Source organism: Oxyura jamaicensis, chromosome 15 (genome assembly GCF_011077185.1).
Source record: "Oxyura jamaicensis isolate SHBP4307 breed ruddy duck chromosome 15, BPBGC_Ojam_1.0, whole genome shotgun sequence".
In the NCBI taxonomy this organism is placed as follows: Eukaryota; Metazoa; Chordata; class Aves; order Anseriformes; family Anatidae; genus Oxyura; species Oxyura jamaicensis.
The window spans coordinates 14,008,084-14,024,693 of NC_048907.1; the positions used below are offsets into that span (position 1 = coordinate 14,008,084).

The window sequence follows — 16,610 nt, forward strand, 5'->3', positions numbered from 1 at the left end:
AAAAAAAAAAAAAAAAAAAAAAAAAAAAAAAAAAAAAAAAAAAAAAACGAAAGGTGATTCCCCAGGAGACATTTTTAATGAGGGTATTTTAAGTTTGTTATACCAACACACTGCAAACATTATGTCAGATCTGTAGCATTCACAAAAGAAGTATTAAACTTGCAGATAGACTTGGACGTTTGCCCAGAATTGTGAGACCTTTTAAAATGTGTCATTGCATATTTCACTCAGATATATTTTGCTGAGGATAATATATTGATATTTGCCACAAAGTTACAGAACAAACTAAAAATTTCTTAGAAATAAGTTGGCATCCGAGTTCTTTTCATCAAAATTACCTTTAATGTGCTCCAGGTGGATTGGTGTAGTAAAAAAAAAGTAAAATAAAATAAGAAAATCATGAGAGACATTCTTCAATTGCACATGTCTCTGCTAATATCTATCTGTTGTTAAACTTTCTCTTAAGCATTGTCAGCTATCTCTGCAACGATGCTATAGAGATGCATGGCAGGAAACAAGCTCTTAGGACCTTTAGAAACTAAGGAAGATATCTGAATAAAAAAGCAGATAGCATTTTTTGGTGTCATGATGCAATAGGAAAGCCACTGCAGAAAAGTGGGCACTTTGAAGGTGTGGGCCTCGAAGGTCAGCACACCCTCTGCTCCTCCGTTTTTTTTGCATCTGTTGAGTTGTGTCACTTGACACCTCCTCTAAAGAGGCAAAATGTCTTTGCACAAAGCGGGGACCAGATAAAAAGGAATGATGAAGTATAAAACCATTTGAACACAACTTGTAATTTACCAGCTTTGAAAGGTTATTTCCAGGTTTTGGTAGGCACTTCAGTAACCACAGTCAAAATTTTAAATATTTAAAATTATGAAGACCTTCTGCAGTGCAGATCCCCCCAAATGGGGCTGGCTGTTACAGTGGTGTGAGAGTTAAAACCTGGCTGGAATCAACTAGTTAGGGTTAAAGTCAAGTCATTCTTCTGTGGGCAGCTAGGGAGCAGCCCAGTTTGGGAAGTTAGCCCTGTGGAAACCGCAAGTCCCTGGCTAGTAGTGGGACAGGAAGAGCAGCACTGAACTCGATGTGATAGCTGTTTGCCATTACTGGCTCTTTCTGAGGGAGGGAGGGAAGCTTTCTCTGCAGCACTGGAGGTGCTGTAATTATTTCTTAAGAGCAACTGTTCTGTGGTTGATCCTAAAACCAGCAACATCCAGGGCGGTTAACAGGTCTGCTGCTGCCACTGGATCTGCAGATGGTAATTTCTTACCCTCTAGGTCCACTCAAAATCCCAGACTAGGACAGTTCCCATCTGTAGACATACAGTGGGCCTAGGGCAGATCTAGTAGCCACTATGTTTCTTCTTCATTATATTTATCTCTGCATTGCATAATTTCAGGCTGGAGTCGGTTATCACAGCAACAAACCTCACTCCAACACCGCAGGTTAAGCGTGGGTGATTAAAGGTGACTCCATGTCCCTTGAGTCATTCCTAAGTGACTTATAGAGCTAATAATGGCCTCATCCTTTTGTACCTTGATACACAGCCTGTGTTCTGGAGTCTTTTATAGCACAAATGAGCTGCTTTTGCTTATTTATTTCCCTCCTTGTTAATTTTTAATGGTTATAAAAGCTCCCCATTCTTCTTCTGCCAGCAATGATTTAGGCAGGACTCATTAACATACATTACTAAATATCACCATTTATGCTGGTAGACCAAGGCAAATGTATGCAGTGCTAAATCAGAAGAGATCCCATGAGCTTGCCAAGGTGGCAGGGCTGTGCTTGAAGTGTATATTAGAAATGGAGGGTGCTTGCATGGGGGAAGGATCACTTGAAGAAACATGGGCTGGGGAAAGAGTCCCAGAGTGTTTCCAAAACACAGATTCCATGTGGAAATATCAGAGACTTGCTTTACTAATTGGCCACCCTTGAAATGGCTAAAACCAGGGCTGCTCTAAATACATTTTATATTCAAAGACTTATTAGCTGTGACTTTGTAAGAGTTCCAACGGAATTACTGTAGCAGAAAAGCAGTTTCCTGTAAGGATTTTACTGTTATCCCATGGGAATTTACTAATGATAATGAGGTGGGGGAAGACTGTTACAGTTATTTCTGAGAGCTAACAGTAAAATACTGGGTGTATCTTCTGGGAGCTGGGATGTATATTTCCCTTTCCCTCCTTCGCATTAGATTTTTTGATTCTGTTCAGCCCAAACATCACATGGAGTATATGGGACTGAAGGAATAGCCAGCCACACAAACTCATATCTAACAGACACCTTCTGCAGAAGGAAAATGGGAAGAGCAGTAAAGTGCTTTTAGGAAAGGGATGGGATCAATGTTCACTGGAGAACTGGATGGGGGAGGACAGTGCGAGTGATGTGTGATTTCTGAGACATCTTATTGCTGCTTTCTTTGTTTTTTTCCCAGGCTGGCTGCAGTCCTGCTTCAAAAGCTTCAAAGGGCTTAGTGTTTTCTTCCACAGGTAGTCTATCAAAATGTGAAATTAAGATAAATTAATCAAATCTGATTTGCTGGAAAATAGGAAAATCAGAAAAATCTGATTTTCTCAACATCCAACTTGCCAGAAGCCACATAGATGGTATGTCTATGGCACAATTAAGAACCTAATTCCTAATCCTGTGCTGTGCTGGCAATAAGGGACCTCTGACCTCTGCTGCCCTGGCGCACGGGGGTTAGATGTGTGTGTGCTCAGAGGAAGCTGTCAGTTCAGTAAGAAAAAGAGGTGGAGCCACAGGAGTCCAGTGAAACCCAAAGCACTTTTATATCCTACCAAGTTCATGCCCCAAAAAGCCATTCATACCCCAGATCCTTCAAGAGATAAAGGTCCTCACTTATTGAGAGCGTTTATGGATGGAGCATCTTGTGAGTACAGCTGCCCTTTATTAATGGAAGGCAGCTCAGCGTAGTTGTGTGAAAAGCTCCCATGACACAATGCCCAGAAAAGCTTTCACAAGGGAGCACAGCACCAGAAGGATTTAATAGCATTATAATATACTTGTAATATAGTGACCACAACACACGGAGTTGTGTTCCAGCACTACATTAGCAGTAAAACAAAATCTACTCCATCTCTCTCAAGCCCTTTTCACCTTTCCTGAAAACTGGAGTTGCCACCCCTGAGAGGTCAAAGCTGAAAGGCAGGAAAGAAGGAAAAGGAGTTATGGGTAGGAGTGCCAAGATTTTGGAAACAAAACACATTGTTTTTCCCCATATCACCCACCTTGCTCCAGCCCTATTGCATTTTATAATGTCTTTAGTAGTTTTCTGAAATCTGTCTGTTTGGGGACAAAGCTTTTGCAGCTCCATAATTCCCATAATAAAAGGCTGTTCGGGAAGCTGTTTGGTGATTTACTACAGACACTCTTTCATTCACACACTCGTGCACACATATCCGAGGGTATGGGCGCTTTCTCCATCCATGTGTTTAATAAACTTGAACCACAGCCATTTCTGTTGTGCATGGCAAGGCGTGTAAAGCAGGGACTGGGGGACAGGGAGGACGGCTGGGAATCAAAGGCTGTTTATGTGAATTAACGCTGAAGAAAGGGAGCTGCTTGACAGACCGAGGGATTGAAATCCATTCCAGATTGAAAGGAGACAAGCAGGCTCAAAAAGGCAGTAGCAGCAGAAGCTCCCCTGGGCTGCCCCAATTGACACCACCATGGAGAAGCCCATGGGTGTGAGGGGGGACCTGGGGGCTCCTGCAGCCTGTGTCAGTCCCCAGGGACTGCCTGGAGGTTGCCAGCTGCTGAGCTGCATTTGGCAGCTCTTTGCTTATCATGTGCATATTTGTCCTGCGGAGCCTCAGCTGAGCCCCATCCAAGTTGTTTCACAAAATATGCACTCTTTTCCAACAGACAGCTTAGAAAACTCAGTCTCAAAAGAGACAGAAGCTCGATGTTTCTTCCTTCTCTACATCTTTTTACTCTTTCTCTTGTGCTGGAAGATGAATGGTTCGGATGTGTCTGCAGTAACACAGGCATGGCTAGTCTGCCTCTCTATTGATGACCTATTTCTGAATGTCCTGGCCTGATTTATGAAAATGTACTGTATTTTGCACCATGTTTTGATGTTGCTCTGTTAGGACTGCATGCAAACTGCAGCAGAACAGTGATGCTTATTCATTCAAACAGTGAAGGGCTGGCTGGGAACTGAATGAGCTCATAGTTGTTGCTGTCTTCACTTAAAGAAAGGGAAACAGGAGCAAGTGGGTATCCCAAGCCTAGTCATTTTTTCCTTGACTATCAATTTGTTTTGCAAATCATAATCTTAAAAGCACAAGGTCATGGTATTTCTCAAATCACTCATATAGCAGGTTTTTAGGGCTGGATTCTTTTCTTAACTCTCTCTCTCTCTCTCTTTAATAACCCCTGATAAAGTTGAAACTGAAGTCTCTTTGCCTGCCAAGTGTTCTTTCTTTTGCTATTGCTTGAGCATTAATGAATCTAAAATCTGAGAGCCTGATTTCCATCTCTTACCAGAGCAATGCAGCAGTTATCTGTATTGCCTGGGAGAGTTTCAGCCTTGTTCCAGCCCCTGTGTGCTAAATTGCTCTTCACACACACACAGGCCAATGAAAACAACAGCCAAATCCCACCTGTGCAGTGCAGGAATACTTCAAAAGCCACTGCTCAGGAAGGGAGGCTCTACCCAGTGGGAGGATGCTTGGCAAGTCACCTGCCAGAGGCCCTGGTGCAAGGTTGGGGAGTGGGGCTCCAGGGGCTCGGTGCTGTGCTCTGCAAAGGACACTGCGGTGGTTGGGAAGCATCCCTCAGCTGGCATTTCTGTGCTGCAAGGCACAGAAGTTTACCTCTTCCCTTAAATTGTTAGGAAATGGCTTCAGTCCTAGGCTGATCACCTGTGGGGACAGCCTAATGCGTTAATTAGCTAAGATGCACAAATACGAGGTGTTGCTAGCTGGAAGCAGAAGTGGTGAGGAAGGCGCTGGAAGCTGTTACCTGGCCACATGCCCTGTGAAAGAAAATCCTTGTCTTTAGGCCATTTGTAAGTGTGGTCCAGCCTGCAGTCCACAAAGGCAAATGAAAGACCTCAGGGCAATCAGCCCCCAGGCTGACTGTTTTCCTTGGGGCCAGCTCATTTTCCGCTTTGATCTGCTGCCTCTCAGGTGGAAATCATCACTTTGAGACTTTGCCCAGTTTCTCTTCTTGCCAATATCCCAGAGAAAAGAGGAAAGGTAGAAAGCAGAAGACAGAGCTTGTTAGCACATAGGAGATATTTCTGGTTTGAGAGCAGCATTTAAAATACAAAAAGGCAACAGGGATAAGTGCAGTGCCAGCAAGGAATAGAAGTTTTTCACTTACAACAGTAAGGTAACATGGGGTGAGAAAAGGAGCAGATGTACCAGGACTGCCTGAAGGGCTGCTGACTTCCTGCCTGTGGGATGGCCTATTAGATGTTTCAGGTGGGAAGTAGGATGCAGCTCTTGCCCCGGGAGTATGACACTCACTGCATGCCTTCCACAGGGATGCAGGGACAGTGTCTGCTCTCTTGTTCCGGCCCAGGCACGCTGCTCCCAGGATGATGTGCTCCTGCCTCCAGCCTTCCCTATAGACATTTCTGCAAGCTCACCTGAAGCTTTTCCCAGAAGTTTGCAAGGTCTTACCCTCCCCAGCTCAGCCAGACTGGATCAGCATTATGATGAAGAGAATACTGTGCCAGTGGCTCGTGCTCAGCCGGAGCTGGGAGTCCCCTGTGCTCAGCTGCCTGCTGTGAGGCCCTGTCCTTACGGTACATTCCCCCATGCTTTGAGGCTTTTGTGGCAGCAATTGGGTTTGCTGTACAGCACAGTGAGATTGGATCCGGATAGGAGCTTTTAAGAGCTCCCGTAAAACACACTGATGTGAGAATATTCCTAAAAACATAATCCTGGCTGTAAATAAATTTGATGTTTTCCTGCTGAAACCAATGGCAATTATAAGATTTTGACCTTAAAACAGCCCATGCTTGCAAGGGAGGCATTGCTAGTGTCATGATAACCTTTTTTTGGTACACTACCTAGGCTCAGACAAGCAAGGATGGAAATGGATTTGCTATGGAACTGTCTGAAAGGGGATTGTTGTTGTTTAAAGATAATAATATTAGGAATGCAAATTATTCCACAAAAGCTGGTGATATTTAAATATGATTTAAATTTATTTAGCATTTAAACAGAAAAGTAGAAAATGGCATTAAATTCAGATGAGGATGAGACTATGCATTTTGGAGTCAGAAAATTAAATACATCCACAGAATGGGATAGATGGCCTTGCTGGTAATGGATTGTGAAGAGTTCAGGGTTTTAATAGAGCATTCTTTCAGATCATCAGCATGGTAAAGTGGTAGTTAATAAATTATTTGACATGTACATTCACTCATATTTTAACTAGCTGTAATGAACAGGTCCTGTCAGCTCACCTAGGCGCTTGCAATAGCCACTAAATTGCTTGAATGAGATTTAGTAACTCTCAGCACCATTGATGTCCAGAGCTGCAGGTAATAAATAAAGTGACATCAGGACTAACTTGAGCAGAACATTGTGTAAGGCCTTTGTCAGACTTGTAGTGGAGATGAAGTTGTTTGGCTCCAATGAATATCAATGGGCATCAGGGAGCCCCTTCCCAGTGATTAGGATTAGGCTGATATAACCAGCCCATGCTTTGGCACCTGTAATGGGACTCCTGAAGAACCAGTTTGGGGTTGACAAGAGAAATATGCTTCCTGCTGAATTAGATGTACAGGCAGTTACCCACCTGTTCCCCCCCACGTGTAAGTGGTATTCCTTGGGCTGCCCACAAAGTAGAAGAGGAGGATAGTACAGTCTGGCTGAGCTCTGTGGAGAAGAGGGAAATCCTCTCTCTTAGTGCCATTATACTAGGACTATCCTAACGTGGAGTGGGAATTAAGGACAGAAAGAAGTTGTTCTTTTATCATAGATTATACTAGAAATGTTTATAGCAGAAAAAAAAAAAAAAAAAGCCAGCCTGTTAAAATGAAGCCAAATTATACAGGCTATTAAGGGCACACCAGGCACCTTTCTTGTTATTCCTAGTTGTCCTCTGAACTTGGAGCTAGTTTAAACCTATATCCTCTCTCTTCCTCCCACTCACTTTTCCAGCATGTAGTGTACTTTATAATTTGTTAAGACACTCATTATTTTTTTTTCTCTTTCTCCTTTTTTTCAGGTTTCTGACAGATGTGACTACGTCTTTGTCAATGGGAAGGAAATGAAAGGCAAAGTGAATGTCATAGTCAATTTTACTTACCAGCATCTGAGTGCCCCTTTAGAAATGACAGTCTGGGTTCCTCGTCTTCCGCTGCAGATAGAGGTCTCTGATACAGAATTAAATCAGATCAAGGGGTGGAGAGTCCCCATCATCTCTAATAAGAGGTAGGTTTCATTAGAAGATGTTCATTCTGGGTTGTGCAATTGCCAAAGACCTGTAAGGGCCAGTGGATCTGAACATGCTTATTTGGCCTTAATGCAATTCCGGTGTGAATTTGAAGGTCACCAGACATTTATTCAATAGGTTACTGCACTGGACTTACGAAGGAAATGGAAGCTGCAGGTTGCACAAGCCTATGCTGGAAATCAATTTCCTTTTATAGTGCTAGTGAATGAGACAAAAAGAGCCAGCTGGCCACATTAAGCAGGGTCAGCCATGGGGCAGCAGAAGATACCACCAAGGACCAGCTCTGCCAAGATCAGCCGGTCTCCAGCCTGGTCCACAGGTCCTGCCAGATAATTTGTTCATTTTAATGGCACAATTGGTACTTGCTTGTTTCATATTAGTGCTGTAGGGTCCAGTGACACTGATGAGAGTCCTGAAGTCATAGCACTGCTATAGTAGGGCTTTAAGGATAACTGTCTGCACCCACAAGTCAGTGATATGTGAGGACAGGACAGAGAATGTATGTAGGCAGATCTAGATTTTGTATTGTCAGTGTTATTAAGAACCAGAAGAACAAACGGATAAAGTAGACGCTTGCTATTCTCTCCGACCTATGAAGACATCATTTATTGCCAAGTTTCTGTTAGTACCAGAGCAGAGAGATGGGCGTTTTGGTGGCAACATGATTTCAACATGAATGTCATACAGAAAGAGATGTGTAAGTATGTATGACAGAGATTTCTATGGCAACACCAAGATGTTTATGGGAAGATCCAGCGTGAAAAAAGTGCAGGTGTCCTGAAAGTAAGGACTTGACTTTGGGAATCATGTGAGAGAGCTTTGTAGAAGACAATGTAGTAGTGAAGCTAGCAAGAGAGTTGGTAATTTTAGCTGCTGTTTTAGAGACCCAGGCAGCCTGGAGGCCTCAGTTATGAGCAAGAGAAATGAGGTTAAAGTGGGGTTAAAATCACCTGAGTTATTTCAGAAATGCACTGACAGAAATTGCAACAGAGCAATGGAAGGGGGCAATGGATCATTGTTCCATTGTCCAGGCTGCAGACTTATGCCAGCAATAGCTCTTCTTTTGCAAACTCTCCTAGCATCAATTTCTGATAATTTTTGACTCTTGGTGTCCTACCAGACCAGCCAGGGACAGTGATGATGAAGAAGAGGATGAACGGAAGGGAAGAGGATGCACCCTTCAGTACCAACATGCGATGGTACGAGTACTCACACAATTTGTAGCCGAAGCCTCGGACCCCGGAGGCCAGCTGAGCTACTTACTGGGTTCTGACTGGCAGATTGACATCACCGACCTGGTGAGTGACTTCATGCAGGTGGAGGAGCCAAGAATTGCTAAGCTACAGGATGGACAGGTTTTGATTGGACAAGAGCTTGGAATGACAACAATTCAGGTAGGAAAATGTAATTACTTACTCCCTTTCCTCCATTAACCCAACATTTCAGGAACCAAGGTATTGATCGGGTATATAGCAGCTTCTTGCATTAGCAACAGAAGTTGGAGCCACAAATTTTACAATGGAGCACAAAGAAAAAGAAAATGATTATTCCTGTGATGCCACAAAGTAGAAAACAAGTTAACAAGCACAAGTAAAAAAATAACAATAATAATTAAAAAAATATATATCCAAATGTACTTATCATTCCAAATTGTTAAACCAGAAGATAACAACCACAATTGCCAACAACACAATTTGTCAGTATCAGGTCTGGAGAAATGGAATTAGAGGTTATGACTTTCTGCAAAATGATTTTTCTGCATTTTTTTCTGCAAAATGATTTTTCTAAATGGCTTTCCAAAGCCCTGAGATTTATAATGATTCCACAAGTGCACATAAACCTTTGGGAAGAAAGATCCAAGGCAAAAAGGCTGAGTGCAAGTTATATTTAAGGAATTCCTCTTGTAAAGTGCTTAAAAAATGCTCTGTACTCTATATGGATCATTAAATTCAACTTGCTTGCTAATGAACATCTTTGGATGTCATGTTTCAGTGCACTGACCTCCATGCATATTTTTTAACAAAACAAGCTTTATTCGTCAATTCTGTATACAGTACCATGAGGGTTTATTGTAGCAATATGTTTACATTAGCCTTTCTTTCAACAGTGAGAGGTAATACTGTTATTTATTCTAAGGATATATATTGCATATATAGATTGCATTATATACATAGTACCTAAAAACATGGTCATTAACAACATAAATCCATTTCACATGAAGATTGCATTTAAAATATTTAATGCATCTGAAACAGGTGTGGCTATCATTGCAGATGTGAGTAGCATAGCTGATTACAAGTACATTGGTAAAAGACGTTATGAGCACCCTATTGATGCAGAATACATAAAATGAGACTAGCTGTTTCTTAATCATATTTTAATAGTGTCTGTTATGAGTAATTCTACCCATTACATATCACTTGTCTCTATAACAGTATCTTTGTGTAGCCATTTTGCTTGGTGCTATGCAAAATGGCTGCAGCTAACTTTAATTTTTCTTTTCAGATATTGTCCCCCCTTTCAGATGCTATCTTGGCTGAGAAGACAGTGACAGTCCTGGATGAGAAGGTGACAATAACTGACTTAGGAGTGCAGCTGGTAACTGGATTATCGCTTTCTCTGCAGCTGAGTCCTGGAAGCAATAAGGCCATCTTTGCTACAGCAGTAGCACAAGAGCTGCTCCAATCTCCAAAGCAGGTACTATTGCTCACATATACCACGCCGTGGAAGGACACTGCTCTAATTCACTACACCCAATCTTACAAGCTTATGGGATCAAGCAGATTTTTATTAATAATAGGCTAACAAAACATTTTCTTTATGGGCACTTTTGTCTGAAGGCCACCAGGTGCCTTAACAGAGAAACAAAGATCTCACAAAAATAGCACAATGTCTAAGCAACACAAGTCAACAAATAAGCATGCCCCATCTGTCTTGGCTGCATCCCTCAAATAACACATGCAACTCAATGATGTGTCATAAATAAGCAGCAGAAACACACACACACCCCTTTCTGCCCCATCCAGCACTAACCAGATCAGAGCAGATACTGCCAGCTTCATTTCTGAGTTCAGCCTCCTAACACAGGCAACTAAGTCAAATTTTTAAGTCCATCTTTAAACAAGAAGAAGGTATTTTGCATACTGCCAAATGCTTCATCCTTTTTTACTTCCTGTAGCCATGTTAAATAGTTGAGGAACATCCCTTTCATCCCAATTCATTATTAGAATAGGAATCAGCACCAACTCATTTCCTGATACATGTTTTTGTAAATATTTTTTATTTTATTTTATTTTATTTATTATTTTTTATTTTTTTTCCCCTGTTTTTCTTAGTCCCTATATTAGAGATCATTATCATATGATGCTTCCTTTCTCTTAAGTCAGACCTTTCAGACCTTCCCATGTTCTCTTGGCATGATAAATCTTAACATGTGCCTGAAGGAAATGTGAGTTTTCTCTCCACTGCCCATTGGCTTTGTTCTTGCCTTTGCCATGAGGTTGCTCCTTGAGCAATAGCAGATGTCCTCTTTCATGTCTTCTGGTTCTAAGAATGGTTCAGCCAAACTTTACATTGCTCCAGCTCTCACAGATCTAAATCCTCATGCTGACCCATCCATATGCTGGCACAGTCCCTGTGCACAATTACTGAGGGCTTTTGGACTTTGCCACATCTCCATCAGTTCCTGTTTGGTAGTTGTCCTTGTGCTTCTGTCTACATTTCAAATTTAAACTTTTTTCTAACCCAAATCCATCACTCTGGGACTTACATCAAGGATGCACTGGGCTCTTAGGTCTTAAACATGTTCTGAACTTTAAAGGTAAATGAGTGTGGACAGAGATTTGAAATCTGGCCAACTGTTGAGATGCATTAATTCATCATAAGGTCTTATCCTTGGGATGCAAGATGAAAAATAATGCAGAACTGCCACCTTTATAGGGTGATAAAAATCAAGCTCCCATAGTCGTTCAGGAGTTAAGAAATCAATGCCAGGCATCTAGAAATAAGGTCAGTAAGCTAATACATTGCTGTCATGGGGTAATTAAACATAGTACCTTGAAAGCAGCCCCAAAACTGTGTTCAATGGCATTTAGTCCCAGTATACTGCCCAGCTATGACATTTCTGTTCCCAGAAATGGAGTCTAGATGAGTGCCTCTCTAGATAGAGGGGTATCAGAACAACGTCAGATCAGTATTAAACCAGCAAGGAAAGTTTACACCCTCTTCTCTTCAAGGCCTGACTCCATTTTGAAAGGCATCTGATTCCTTGTTTAGTTCATGATTTACAGAGCACAGTCCCTATAAGCAGAGCAATGCAAAATTATTAAATGATTATGCAGGTTTAAGAAACACAGTGGGAGGATGAGAGCCGATGATATAAATTCTATGCAGCCTTCAAGAAACATCCAAAGATTAATAAACACAAAGCCCGGATTTATGACAGTGACAGGAAAGTCTTAGGGCTCAGTCCTGAAACAGAGATAGAAGCAAATCTCCCATTGAAGCACAGGGAGCTTTATGACTGTAAGGATTTCAGAATCAGGCCAGTAGATTATGCACAACACAATCCCAAAAGACTGGAGGCCTATCTTCTGTGATTTGAACAGATAAATGACTATGTGCTGAAATTATTTAAAAGATAATTATAAATATTTAGTCTCTGCGTGTACATTGAGTTATGTTGTAAATACAGTCTGTTTGAAAAAAAAAAAAACAACAAACTGATAATTTAAAGAAACAAGACACTTGTAACCATGCTTTCAACAAGTAGGATTATAAATCTATTGTTTGGGTAGTTGGGTGGTTGTCTGCCAGGATCCCCCTCAGAGCAAGGTGGGCCTGGCTCCCGCTGGGCAGGAGCATACATCCTTTTAGACACAGGAGAATCCACTCATCAAGCCAGGAGTCTTTCTGGGGTGGATTCTGCAGTGTTTAATCAGGTGCAAGTAGCCCAGCTGAAACAGAGCAAGTCAGACAGTCAGAAGCAGGAATTGGAGTCCCATGGAGCTATCTGAATTTTGCCTGTAAATGATTTGTGTGTGCCAAGAGCTTCTCAGGTAGCACAGCAAGTTTTGATAGGCGCTTGAGAGGCCTTAGAGGACTTGATTTTCAGAAGCAGCCGAGCACATGTTTTCTGAAATATAAGAATTCTTTAAAATGTCTTAGTTAAAAACCAAAAATCAAGGTTCACAAAAACCCTACACATTGCACGTGCAAATAAAAAACCGGTACTCAAGTCTGTCTCATTTACATTCAGTAAACCTCCTTGCACTCTGAAGTACACAAGTTGTACTGCTGTGACACAAGATTAAAATTCATTATTGTCTTGCTTTTAATTGCTAACAAGCGTAAAAATTATCCTGGCCATTTCCTCAAAAAGCAACTGATCTGTTTCCCCTGCTTGCATAAAACACTTCATTTGAGAGATAAAAATCAAAGACTTAAGGTACAGAGCCATGTATGGGTCTATTTGCTATAATAGGTGTTTTTTAACATGTGTTGTGTGTAACAAGAGGAGACTTTGTATTTTAAGCAGTTTAGAAATAATGTAATATATTTTTTCATTTAAATATACAGCAGTAAATGATCTCAGTAGCTGGTAATGCCTTCTGACATGCAATTTATTATGATGCTGAAGTAGATTCTGTGGAGCCCAGGGGATACAGCTCCTTTAAGCACCTTTGGGGAAACAAATCCTATTATCAATGAGTGTTTTAAACTAGTACTTCTTTTAGCATTAATATTCTTGCTCTCCCTTTTATTTCTTTTCTGGTTATAAATGGTATATTGATCTTGTGAGGAGAAGGAAATAGACTGGGACAGAACATATTTCCCTAAGTGTTTATTCTGAGTGTGTGTATGTTTGTTTTATACAAAATAGGAAGCGGCCATCAGCTGCTGGATCCAGTTCAGTGATGGATCTGTCATGCCCCTGGATATTTATGACTCCAAAGACTTCTCCTTGTCAGCTACTTCTCTGGATGAGAAGGTGGTCTCCATTCACCATGACCCCAAATTCAATTGGCCCGTGATTGCAGCTGAGACAGAAGGCCAGGGGACACTGGTGAAGGTGGAGATGGTGATCAGTGAATCATGCCAGAAATCCAAAAGGAAAAGCGTCCTGGCTGTTGGAAGCGGCAGCATTAAAGTGAAGTTTGGGCAGAGTGATGCCAACCCTAATATCAGTGATAGTAAACACAGGGTAAGTGGTGTCCACCTAGAAAATCATGCCAGTAACCGGCGTCAGAAAACCACTTTGCAGGAGAGAGCTGGTCCAGATGGCCAGTATTACAGCTCCTCGATGGGCCAAGAGCAAAGCAAAGGGACCACCACTCAGAAGTCTATTTTAAGTAAAAAAGAAGACAGAGAAAGCCTCCTGGACGATGACAGTCATCTGCAGAACATCCCGATAGATTTCACGAGTTTCCCTGCACAGGTGGATCTGCCAAAAAGCAACGGAGACTTGGAAGAGAATGACCTTGTGCAGACCCCCAGGGGACTCAGCGATCTGGAGATAGGAATGTACGCTCTGCTGGGAGTCTTTTGTCTGGCAATTCTGGTCTTCCTTATCAATTGTGTCACTTTTGCTTTGAAGTACAGAAACAAACAAGTTCCCTTTGAAGAACAAGAGGGCATGAGCCACTCTCATGACTGGGTTGGTCTGAGCAACAGGACAGAACTTCTGGAGAATCACATAAATTTCTCATCTCAACAAGATGAACGTATTACAGCCATTGACAGAGGAGTGGACTATGAAGAGAGCAAATATCTCCTAAACACAAATGCTCCCAAAAATACTAATGGACAAGCTTTTAGGTCTACTGAGTCCACATTCACTGAAGGGAAAGAACAGAAAAGTGAACCAACTACTTCTCCTACCTCTAAGAGGAAACGGGTTAAATTCACCACTTTTACCACCATCTCCTCTGATGATGGATGCCCAACTGTCAACTCAATCTTGATGAGCAGTGAAGATGACATTAAATGGGTTTGCCAGGATATGGACCTCGGGGAATGCAAAGAACTTAAAAATTATATGGAAAAATTACATGAAAATTTGTAATAAGACACAAAAGACATCTTTTGTTTGTTTTGTTCCTTTGTTTGTTTTTCACTCACCTTCTGCCTTTAATTTTGGGTAGTGGGGCAAAATGCACTGATAACAAGAATCACCTGGATAATAACTCCATGGAGTCCCCAAAAGCCAACTAAAAGCAGCTGGGAGAGCAGAGATCCTGGACAGCTCTTAAAATTGAAGTCTTCTCTGTGCTGGAGACAGAAGTGAGAGATGTGTGAGATTTTTTGATGCATGGTAACATGACAAAAAAAAATAGCAAAATAATACGGTCTCATTCTCTGAGCTTTCCCAGGAAATCAATAAATATAGCAAACTCCAGTGCAGTTTGGATATTACAAAGTTTGCACAGCTCTACTGTTCAATATTCCAAGCTTTGGTTAAAAGCAAAAAATTGGTCTCAAAATAAATAGATCAACAAAGGCAGCATGTCATTCAAGCCACATGCAGAGAATATCCATCCAAGAACATTAATTTAAAGCTGACACAAACCAACAATGTGAGCAAAGCAGCTCCCAGATCTGCACAATCATGAGTTTCCAGAGAATGTGGGGGGAAAATGGAGTAACTGGGCTGTTTACAAACCAGCATGTTTGCCTCCCAAGCACTGAGAATGGATACACATATACAGCTGAAACTGACACTGTCTTTTTAAGTAGATGCCAAGGTAATAAACTTTGCCAGCCAATTTTCAGTATTTCTTAATTTGTAAGATAGGAGAAGATATAAGCTACACTCAGAATACCACTCATACAAAGGAAGGTCTGTTTTGGAAAGTTTCAGAGAACAAGCTATTTTTAAAAGCCCACTTTCTTTGGTTGTCCAGTTTCAAATTTATATTCCCAGCCATTTCCCAGGAGTGCTCCCTGTCCAGTGTCTTGAGGGCACTTGCTAACATCAGTCAACTTCGGGAGCAGGGTGGTTTCTCCCTTCCCTTCCATGCACACTTGCTTCTCTGTGGTGCGCTCTCACCCAGCATGGACACTTGGTACCACGCTGGTACTTGCTTTATATGCTGCCATTTACCAAAGTTGGCCACTCTCTCTAGGGTAAGTGTAACTTGTGCTGAACTCAGACACAAAAAGCAACTGCCTCTTTGCTCTCCCCTTTCCTGGGAGAGGTCAGGTTGTTCAGTTCCTCCTGCTCATGTTTCTTTAGGTCCCTGCTCAGCATGTTTAGAGGGCACCCAAAGGTCACAGAGGAGTGCTGCACGTCCAACTCTGTTGAAATCTGAACAGCTAAACTCAATAGATAACATGTTTCTCCCAGAAGTGATAGTTATCTTTTGTTTTCCTCTGATAAGGATGTACATATGGTAGGATTTCAGTGATTTCCCTTTGAGTCTGCTATACCCTCCAGCCCTAAAACCATAACATTTTTTGTGCGGTACAAAAGCAGTCTCCGGTGACCAGTGGCAAAGTGCCAAGGCATTAACTAAGTTCCAGCTTATATTTCAAGTTTTCCTTTAGTTTACAAAGTGATTCTTTGTACCCCTTTTATTATTAAGTCTCTTTCTTTCACTGAATCTAGGTTGCTCTGTTTAATACGCACCCACCCTCCCACAGCCACTAAGATTGAATCCCTCTATATTTAGAATGTACTGTAGATTGTAAGAATGTAATATATATATTTATAAACATGCCAACTGTGAATAAAATTTGCATTTTAGTGGCTTCATCTTTTTTCCTACTCTGAACACCTCTCTCCTTTCATTGTCAGAACATTTACCCTAAAAGATACTGCCAGCAATATGGTAACTCCACACAAAATTAATTAAAAAAAAAAAAAAAAAAAAAAAAAAAAAAGATCTTTCAGAACATTTCATCAAGGCCTGGATTAGTCAGTCTATGCATGCCCAAGTACAAAGTGCAATGGTGATGACAGCACAGAGCAGGGCCCAAGCCAGCTCTGGGTGAGTGCTCAGATGAAGGAAGCAGCCTTGGTCTCAGAGCAAAACCCTGTGGCCTCTGAGCAGGTTCAGCAGTGCACTAGCCTGCAGTCTTGCCTCCATTCCTGAGCTATTTTGAGTGCTTTTTACACATAACTACATTGTGTCCTCAGAGACACACTCACTAACATGGTGGTAGGCGTAGAA

The 16,610-nt window shown here is 41.6% G+C and overlaps 1 protein-coding gene and 1 long non-coding RNA gene across 4 annotated transcripts in view; one reads left to right on the forward strand and one right to left on the reverse strand.

Moving 5' to 3' along the window:
* LOC118174980 overlaps positions 1–10,514 on the reverse strand; it is a 24,705-nt gene extending 14,191 nt beyond the window's left edge. Inside the window, exons 1-2 of the long non-coding RNA XR_004754836.1 lie at positions 10,142–10,514; positions 144–158 (exon numbers count right to left, since the gene is read on the reverse strand). This is a non-coding gene — a long non-coding RNA (uncharacterized LOC118174980). The remainder of the gene's footprint in view (positions 1–143; positions 159–10,141) is intronic.
* The window catches only part of TMEM132D (transmembrane protein 132D), a 263,741-nt gene extending 247,549 nt beyond the window's left edge, over positions 1–16,192 (forward strand). For all 3 annotated transcript variants that reach the window (XM_035340793.1, XM_035340794.1, XM_035340795.1), the window contains 4 exons: positions 7,213–7,418; positions 8,561–8,834; positions 9,946–10,137; positions 13,322–16,192. In XM_035340793.1, coding sequence (XP_035196684.1) covers positions 7,213–7,418; positions 8,561–8,834; positions 9,946–10,137; positions 13,322–14,503 — 1,854 coding nt within the window. In that variant the 3' untranslated portion in view covers positions 14,504–16,192. The remainder of the gene's footprint in view (positions 1–7,212; positions 7,419–8,560; positions 8,835–9,945; positions 10,138–13,321) is intronic.
* Positions 16,193–16,610: the final 418 nt, after the last annotated feature.